The sequence below is a fragment of the Mchenga conophoros genome, linkage group LG3, assembly GCF_057382185.1.
Source record: "Mchenga conophoros isolate Kocher_MC1m ecotype Shallow Benthic linkage group LG3, M_conophoros_male_GT1.1, whole genome shotgun sequence".
Taxonomy (NCBI): domain Eukaryota; kingdom Metazoa; phylum Chordata; class Actinopteri; order Cichliformes; family Cichlidae; genus Mchenga; species Mchenga conophoros.
Genome location: NC_140528.1, coordinates 40,218,239 through 40,227,799, shown reverse-complemented (window position 1 = coordinate 40,227,799; position 9,561 = coordinate 40,218,239). Strand labels below are relative to the sequence as shown.

General features: G+C 36.9%; 1 protein-coding gene and 1 long non-coding RNA gene across 3 annotated transcripts; one reads left to right on the top strand and one right to left on the bottom strand.

Annotated features, from left to right (window-relative positions):
• Positions 1–347: 347 nt before the first annotated feature.
• LOC146578623 (low affinity immunoglobulin gamma Fc region receptor III-like) lies at positions 348–2,565 on the top strand. Its single transcript, XM_085268965.1, has 5 exons — positions 348–400; positions 1,211–1,246; positions 1,426–1,692; positions 1,772–2,017; positions 2,104–2,565. The coding sequence occupies exons 1-5, from the start codon at positions 370–372 to the stop codon at positions 2,394–2,396; spliced, it is 873 nt and encodes a 290-aa protein (XP_085125091.1). The 5' UTR covers positions 348–369; the 3' UTR covers positions 2,397–2,565.
• Positions 2,566–6,231: 3,666 nt separating this feature from the next.
• On the bottom strand, positions 6,232–9,110 carry LOC146578622 (uncharacterized). Of its 2 annotated transcripts, XR_014891555.1 has the most exons (4): positions 8,786–9,110; positions 7,209–7,362; positions 7,020–7,112; positions 6,232–6,865 (listed from the first exon to the last, which is right to left on the bottom strand). It is a non-coding gene; the product is annotated as an uncharacterized LOC146578622 (long non-coding RNA). The 2 variants fall into 2 exon arrangements; XR_014891554.1 differs by having other exon boundaries at positions 6,232–7,112; positions 8,786–9,107.
• Positions 9,111–9,561: the final 451 nt, after the last annotated feature.

Sequence of the window (9,561 nt, the reverse complement as noted above, 5' to 3'; positions counted from 1 at the left end):
CTCAGGACCTTCTTGCTGTGCGGCAACAGTGCTAACCACCGTGCCACCGTGCTGCCCTTACTTAAAATGTTTTATATATGTTCATGTTTAAGTTTATTTTTTTACATGGCAGTTTAAAAGTTTAAGTTTTACTTGCAGTATTTTTTTAATTTGTATTTTTTTCATTCTTAAGGCACTACGATGTCCTTGTACTTATTTTTTATTTTTTATTATTTTTAACACTCACATCTTTAAACAAAGTAATAAATAAAATTGAGTGTCCCACCACTTTCTTTGAACCAATAGAAAGCTGGTGCTCAGAGGAAGAGGGCGGGCTTTACTTGGTGTCGGTGACAGAAATGAAAAAAGCTCAAATGAGTGAGAAGGACGATGAAGGAAACATCTGTGCTGTGTCTGCTCTGTAAGTAGAATCTCTGTGTTTGTTTGAATTCTTGTACTTTGACTGTCTGCTCTCCTGATAACTGATGATGGAGGAGAAGACATGAAAAACAAATCAGGCTGAATTCAAGTTCAAACACCACGAGGACCAACTGCAGGTCTGAACTGACTCTTTATCTTTGCTCAGGAGTCGAGGAAACACAGCAGGCAGTGAAAAGCTCAAATCATTCACTCATTATATCAACACAGCTGCACAGTGGACACATGACTTTACTGTGTTATTTAAATGTAGCGGTTGTGTGTATAGTCAAAGTTTAGTCACTGTGCATGATAATTAGTGAGTGTTGTGTTTACATAAAAACTGGGGTAGAGGAGAATCAAAAAGACAAAACTGTCTCAATACTTTCATGTCAGTAACGAAGTTTCTCCAAAAATTTTTAGATGTTGTGAGATTTGGTAATAAACGGAGTATACATTATATCTAATAGTACAAGTGTCACAGAGCTGCAGTGTCTCTGTATGTTTTCCCCCACAGTCCAAAGACATGTTTGGTTAACTGGTGATTCTGAACTGGCTGTAGGTGTGAATGTTAGTCCTTCTGTGTTACTCTGTAATTACCTGTAGTCATGTTAAAGAAGCTGAGATAGATTCCCTAATTTTAAAAATTGGTAAAGAAAATTGAAGGATTGATTCTACCAGATGTATTTTAGCTTCAGGCACTTTTTATTTATTCTTTTGTCAGGGAGAGAGGAATGTGTGTGTTTGTCAGCTGTTTGTGTGGAGTTGTTCTTTATGTTCACCTCAAATCAACCTGAGTGTCATTTCTCTTTAGTTCTGATCTCACTGCTGAGCTGCACAACAAACCAAGGTCAGTAACCTTCTTCTGTCACAGTTTAAACCTGATAAATGCTCACTGATATGACCTGATTCATATAGTCACGATGGTGCTCACATATAAAAATTATTAAATGAAGGATTAATTACAGAATTATAACAGTTTTAACAAAAGTATAACAAATCAAATATTTTTCATTGTAACCCTCACAGCTCGTCTGACTGTGAGTCCCAGCAGCTCTCAGATCTTTAAAGGAGACTTTGTGTCTCTGAGCTGTGAGGAGGACGACAGCTCTGCTGGATGGACTCTGAGGAGAAACACAAGCAATTTACAGAGGACTCAGTGTGGAGGAGATGGGTGGGGAAAACCAGCTGGTTCTTCCTGTAAGATTGGTGTAACAGCACCTCATGACAGTGGAGTTTACTGGTGTGAGTCCAGAGAGGGTCCCATCAGTAACATGGTTAACCTGACAGTCACTGGTAAGCTGAGTGTGTGGAGTTAGTGTTGATGAAGCTGTGTGTAAATGGATGAAATGCTGTAGTTTGTCTCTGTGTTGAGGTGGATCAGTGATCCTGCAGAGTCCTGTCCTCCCTGTGATGGAGGGAGATGACGTCACTCTGCTCTGTAAAACAAAGACCACTCCCTCCAACCTCCCAGCTGCTTTCTATAAAGATGGCTCCCTCATCAGGAAGCAGCCTACAGGTCACATGACCATCCAGCATGTTTCCAGGTCTGATGAAGGCCTCTACAAGTGTGACATCAGCGGTCATGGAGAGTCTCCATCCAGCTGGATCACTGTCACAGGTGACACACTCACCTGTCTGTGTTTCTGCAGCTTTCAACATTCACAATGTGACGACAACTTAATGACTGTGTTTGCTTTATTTTAGGGGAAGACACCACCACACCTCCACCTACATCCACACCTCCACCTACATCCACACCTCCACCTACATCCACCTCTCCTCCTGGTTCCACCTCCATCGCTGTTCCTCCATCACTCTCTCCTCCTCTTCTCTCTGTGCTTTCATTTGTTGGATCAGTCTGTGTTGTGGTTCTACTGGTGTTACTGGTTCTGCTGGTGAGACGATGTGTTCATAGGAAACCTGAAGGTGAGACTCAGACTTTTCAATATATGTGGTTATGTAAATCCATGTGTTATACTATTTATGTTTATTATTGATTTTTAAAATTTTAATTTCACATTAAAAATGTAAAACCGTTTATTTTTTGTTTTTATTTGGACTCTTCACTGTAAATTGTTGTGATTGTAAATACTTTCTTAATTTTAATAATTTCACTAGATGAAGCTGTGGAAAATGGCCTCACAGATGACATCTTGTACAGTGATGTCAAAATATCAACTCATCAACATCCAAAAAAACAAAACAACGGTAATTTGAGGTCCTTTGTTGGTTATTTATTTGTGTTTATTCAGCTCCAATTTTATAAAATACTTTTAAGTTCTGATTATATTCATAGAGATTTTATGTCTCATGAAAAGATTTCTATGAGGATATTATGAAGCAGGTGAAGAAAGTACAACTGTGCATTGTAATAGAAAAATAAACGTTCTATTAAATTGATGCTAAAGTTTAACTCTGTAGTAATTTCGCCAGAGTTCATCTTTGTATGTCACGGCTTTAATGTCACTTTTTTTTTTCATTTGATTTGTTTCCTCTCTCCAAATTTAATAATTCAGTCATTTTAAGTCTGTAAAATTTCACTCTGTGCTCATTGAGCATTGCTCTTTACATGCTGCCCTCTGTGTTTGTTGTCTGTGGTTAACACAAGCTAACACCTCTGCAGTCGTACAGTTTCCTGTTTATGATTGTTTTTAAAGTCACCTGCAGGTGTTTCTCTATCAGGCGTTAGAAATTAATAATTCATATTCTCATTAAGTAAACTTACTATCGTTTTATTCATAATTTCCTTTTATAATTAGCTTAACTCAGTTTAACATATGTAGCTTTACTCAAAGTTTAAACTTTACTGCTATATATTTATATGATGCCAACATTTTGTGTGTTTTATTGTGCAGACAGTGATGCAGCAGTAATCTACTCTGCAGTGAGAACAGAAGACATCGGTTATGGTCGAATCATCATCAAAGACACGAAAACCAGATCACAGATGAGAGGTACAGCTGCTCTTATTGGTCTCCTGTCTGTCTGACAATAAAAAATTTAAAGCTGTAGGTAAATTACAAATAATACCACCACCTTTTAATCAGGATTTGATGGTCAGTTGTGTAAAATGCAGACCTGAGATTATATCACAGATGAGAGGTACAGCTGCTCTTCTCCTGTCTGTGGTGATATGTCTGTCTGACATTAGACAATAGAAATTTAAAAATTGAAAGAAATTTAAAGCTGTAGCTAAATTACACATTGATGGTCAGTCGTGTAAAATGCAGAGCTGAGGTTATATACATTAGACTCAATCTATAACATACAGGCAGATTTCTTTCTTTGGAACATAAAATAAAGATATTCAATAAATTCTCATCACTGACTTTTCCTGAACAACTAAGTGAGCATAAACAACTCGCATATTCCAAACTGTGAAACCTGCCCAAATCTAGTCACTGGTTAATTGTGTGCGTTTTGTTAATTTTTTTTCACCTTTCCCCCTTTGATTGTTTCTATTGTCCATTTCTTTACTATAATTCCTGTCCTCAGATATTTGTTAAATACTATCATAGTAGGTTAAGGACTTGCCTTCATGCACCCATGGGTCAGGACTCTGACGTAGCTTCAATTGTTTTGACTCCACCTTTCTCACAAACAACTCAGAGTGAGCTGCTGAAAACACAGACAAAGACATCCACCACATACTCTTTTCTTGATGTTTCTTTAGTCTGAGACAGTGAGACTACATCTGACACTTTCCACTTTAACGTGAAGGTTTCTACTTCCTCTTGGAGAGAGGACAAATAGGACGCATCTGCAGTTTCCCTTGTGCCACACTTGGCCTTTACTAATAACATCGACTCAGCCACAGTTCTGTTTTATAGAGATGTAAGGTGTGGTATAACTTTTCACAGTGCTACAACTGAACAGATTAGGCTCACATGTGTCTGCTTTATCTCTACAGCGTGTCCTTAACAATGTCTTCCTCCCCTCACTCCAACCAGTCACAGGTGATGGCTGCCCTCCCTGTGCCTGGTTCTGCTGAAGTTTTCTTCTTGTCAAAAGGGAGTTTGTCCTTTTTAACTACCTAAAAATGTTCTGCATGTAAAACCACAGCAGCTCCTTCCTGTAGTCTGAAGCTGATGACACTTCTCTGTTCTGGTTTGGCCAAGCACAGAGTTCATATCGTGAGAACTTGCCCTGTGGTGAAGCATCAGTTTGCACTGAAAAAGGTGTCAGATCTGTGGTTGTGCACCCCAGTTTTGATCAAACTAGGTTGAGTGGTGGGTTAGATGAAAAGCAGAAAACTAAAAAAGATCTGTTGTCGTGCACCTTCAACTAGTTACAGCAGTTGTTGTTTCTCAGTAGCAGTGTTAGGAAAGAAGACTGAAAAGCAAACGCTACTTACAAAGGTTACATACATATGTTAATCGTTGCATCTGTGGTCTAACTGCTCTATACTGTCTCCAAATCCTGGTACCCCAGTTTTGACCAAACTAGCTTTAGTGTTGGATTCAATGTAAAGCAGATACCACAAATGTTCTGTTGTTTGCAATGATCTTATAACAATTTTAATATTAACCACACTGGCTGAACCTTTATTGAAATTTAACTCAGATTATAAATGTACAAAAATCAACCTGTTAAATAATATACCCAAACAAATAATTTGTCTTTATAAACCAATCAATACCTTTTAAAATAATAATAAAAAAATAAAAATAAATTGAAAAAATATTACATAAAGATTTTAACTTTTTGATTAACTCATATAATGATGTCTTAGAGTTAAATTTTACATGTCCATCGCCTGAGAAATTTAACTACACCTGAAGTCGATGCACCCCACAACGACTTGAACTGGTGTGTTTGTGTCCACGCTTTCAAGCTGCCTTTGCAACCCAGTATCATGACTAAATGTGAAATAGACATGCCAGTCCACTGTCTCCATTTCACGCTTTGCCTCTTCGAAACATGAAATGGACATGCATGCAGAAGTTACCAGCAGTGAAGATGGTTTATTTAAAGCGATGAAGTCAGGTAGGGACCTTGATAACTGGAAACAATTAAGTTAGGAGGATAATATGTATATACATGTAAATGTGTTATGTCTGTTTTCATGATTATTTTTGTACTGGCTTGAAATGAAATGCCTACCTCTGCTGTTACAGCAACTTACTGGAACTTCTGCATGGGTGTACATTTCACATTTTGAAGAGGCAAAGTATGAAATGTACATGGTAGACCAGCCTGACTATTACATGGTTTGCCATGATATTGGATCACCCCAGGTTCTTGTCTCTTTAACAGCAATCAATAACAAAAACACACACGCTCTCAAATAGGTGTGTTCAGAGTGAGGCAGCTTGGCCAATTGCGTGATCTTTAAAACTATTAATCTCATATCTCTCTTATACTCTAAAAATTATTGTTTAAGCTCAACAAAAAAATTAAGGCAACAGTTTCCATTACTCTTTTTGAGTTATGATAACTTATGTTGAAATTAGATTGAACCAACAAACTATATTGAGTTAGGGGAATTAACTTTTCCTTCATAATCAAAGGTGATTTTAATTACCATTTACGTAATATTTGGTAGCTTAAAACATATTTTTAAGTTGTTTACTCATAAAAATGATGTTCCTCCAATTACTTTTCCCACATTATTTAAAATGATTTTAAGTGTTATGTAATTAATTACAGCAATTACAAAAACAATTTTTTAAAGTTCATTATTTAAAATATTAAGTTGCTGATTTCCATCATTATTATCATCATTTTAGCTTTCTCTTATTTTTTTTTTATTGTAATAGCTTTTAAGAAAGGAATTCATTCAACATTTTTTTTTTATTATCAAAAAAAACTTTATTTTTTAACTGTAGGTATTTCAACACTTTGTATTTACAAAGTGAAAATAAACCAGAAATTTAGATCTATACCATCACAGCCAAGTTATAGAATATGCCTTTATGTATTTAACACCACAGAAACAAATGTGTTCAATTGGTAAAAAATCTACTTAGAAAACATTTTGTTACAGTAATACTTCCATGCAAGTGTTCAGTAAATGTTAACTTTCAATGCCTAACAAACAAGATCTTGCATCTTTCTATTACACAATGCAGCAAACACCTTTAAGATCAATGTTACACATACAGGATTCAAAACAGTTACCACTTTTTGAAACAGAGTCAACATCTTTAACATAATGATGGTTCCATCAAGGTCAAGGAACAGCTTCTGAACAATTTCAAAAGTATATTTCAGATCCTTGCATTCGCTCAGATTGAGAGCATATATTATGCCCATGAGCAAAACACAGCACCTTGGGAAATTCTGGCCCTCCATGATTTTTGTTTCCTCCACCACGATGGTTGCAGTCTTATGGTTAGATCTAGGGGTGTACCGGTCACTGATGATGGCAGTTTTCATCACCTGCCTTTCAAGGTTGGCCTTAAGTTCTTCAGTGTTAACTTAAGGCCAACCTTAAGTTAAGAAATTAATAGGTTAATTCACTAACCTATTTTTAAAAAAAAAAAAATAGGTTAGTGAATTATAGATTAGACTTTTATACTTACTGAATCTTAATGAATTCAGATGATCAATGGAACACACACACACACACACACACACACACACACACACACACACACACACAATGCTGAATTACTTACACCAAACTCCATGAAAAGGTCCTCCTTCTTCTCTCCAAGGAAAGTGATAAGGCAGCAGATGGCTACTTCTCTGCGTGTTTCAATTGTATTGTGCTATTTAAGAAAAAATAAAGTATGAGTATAAAATACATGGGTGACTGCCAACAAAGTGCATTTCAAAGCTACCCAAAGTCTAAATAGTTGTCCTACCTCAAGCAGCATGTCCTTGATCTGCCTGATTCTCACTCCCTCACTCACTTAGCTCCTCCCCTTGATAAAATGACATCCATCAGTTTTGGGGTGCAATGGTCAAGTGTAGCCATTCAAGGCTTACAGTGGTTATTCTCTTGAACTCCTCCTTTATCTGTAGACCACACAAACAGAAGAATTAAATCTTGCAGACTATTAGCTATACTGCATTAATGAATGCTCTAATACATTATTTAAAGAGGATAGAAGTGATCTAAGGCTACCCCAAGTTTTGAGGGAACAAAAACAATCTTGGTGAAGACAAGGGAGACTTCCCCACCATAACCGTGGTGTAATCTCTAATGTTTTAGCAACCCTGTTTTTGCAGAGGTTTCGAATTTACACATTGTTCACTCCCAGCCCATTTTGTAAAAATTGTGTCCCAACTTAACAAAGCACTAATGACCCTAGATTATCACACTATACTAACTGCTTACATAAAGTCTTAATGTTAAGTAGATTCACATAGCCTATGCCAGAATAATGCTATTGGAATGAATTTAACAATATTTCACACAGTCTGATTTAAAAAAAACAAAAACAAAAAAAACAAAACAAAGATAGCTACAGCTCTTAAGATCAAGAACAATACTTACTTTAAGCTGTATCACAATACTAACCAAAATCAATGTAATATTACGTATAGGTCATGCAAGTTTTATAAAGATATAAAATAGGTGAGCCAGACAGAAAAAAGAAGCCTCTAGGTTATCCCTCTGACAAAACTGTTCACAGCTTAAAGGCTTCTAATTTTGGTAAAAAGAAAAACAAAATCAGCCTATGATCGAAATTAGATTGCACTGTGTAGCAAAGCTTTAACCATGCTTTTCCTAGCCACAGTTGCACTCTCTAGCTGAAGACTTTTGTCAAATGAAACTTTATAAATCTTATCCTCTCCTGTGCTAAAGTTTAGAATGACTAGCATTAGCTACATGTGGTAGTTAAGTCGGTAGGGGAAAGAATTTGAAATCAGAAGTTACAGTGGAAAAAAAATAAGTTATCTATTAAATTTCTTTAAGTAATTACAACTTGAATTTTATTTTGAACCCACTAACATTGGAATTTCAAATTACATATAAAATTAATTTAATGTAATTACCAACATTATTAATTCAACACAACCCAAAAAAAAAAAATAAAGTTTGCAACTTAGAAGGTCTAGCTTAATCAATAAATTAGAATTTTTATGTTGCAGCCATGGATTTAATCAAGTGGTGGTAAAAGGAATAAAATAGGAAAATAGTGGAAAATGGTGGCATTTATTTACCACAAATAAACAACACACCACAAAAGAAAACAACAATAATATGTGGGTGGTTGACTCAAGAAAATAAAACCCCTATTAAGCCAGCAATGCTAAATAGCTTAACAAAATAGTTTACCTAAGCTAGGAGATGATGCATCCCCAGACACACAACAAAAACCCTTCCCAATCAGCCAGGTGGTAATAAATCAGTGAAGCAGGAGGGATTACTTAAACAATAACCGCATGTACATTTGTCAGCTCACGTGAACACAAAGAAAATAATTAAACTAACCTGTTGCAGGCCTCAGCAGAAGATGCTTGAGTATTTTGACAGCACACCATCCTTGCTAGCTTACAGCAGTCAACACTTCTTTAGTGCTGCTAGCAGTTCTGCAAACCACATTGTTAAATCTTGGTGCAAAGAAGGAAACAGCTCCGCACTGGTGGTGCAAAAACCTAGTCCAACTCAAATTTAGCATAAAAAATTCCACAGTCCAACTCTGCCTCGGGAAAAACACGGCAGTAGGCTTTTGCTTCACTGAGGCTACTGTGGGGATAGACCACAGCAGGGGTGATGTGACGTTCTGTATTGAGGCTTCGAAGCGTGTGTCGAGTGGAGGGGGCGTTTCCGCGAAGCGCGTATCGAGGCTTGCTTCATTTATGGGAGGAGCTGAAAATGATGACGTCCGAAGCCTCGCTGCCCGGCTGTACCACGTGACTGGTTCAGGAAGCGGTTCGAACTTTGCCGCAAATAATCATTTTCCATACTGCCAGCATAAATATACACAGTATACTGCCATCACTACAATATAGATGTTTTACACGCTCCTTTTGTTGTTGACATTTACAGGCTGTGTGCAAAAGGCCACACTCTTCAAATTCATGCCAACTAATATTTTTACGTCCAGTAGGTGTCCTGCTAGAGCAAATAAAGCTTCAAGAAGCTTTGTGCTGGGATGAACCAATTGGATGAAAAGCTTCAGTGCTTCATGAGGCTTCATCTGCCCATCACTACACAGCAGGGGTGTCACTGAAGCTTTGTCAGCTAGTTGTTACCTGTAGACATCC

What these genes read in the sequence shown, in the direction of transcription:
- LOC146578623 (XM_085268965.1), top strand. Translation starts at nt 370, where the DNA reads ATGAAGGAAACATCTGTGCTGTGTCTGCTCT. An exon ending in ATCTGTGCTGTGTCTGCTCT is followed by an intron (nt 401 to 1,210) that starts GTAAGTAGAATC and finishes ATTTCTCTTTAG; the next exon opens with TTCTGATCTCACTGCTGAGC. An exon ending in GAGCTGCACAACAAACCAAG is followed by an intron (nt 1,247 to 1,425) that starts GTCAGTAACCTT and finishes TAACCCTCACAG; the next exon opens with CTCGTCTGACTGTGAGTCCC.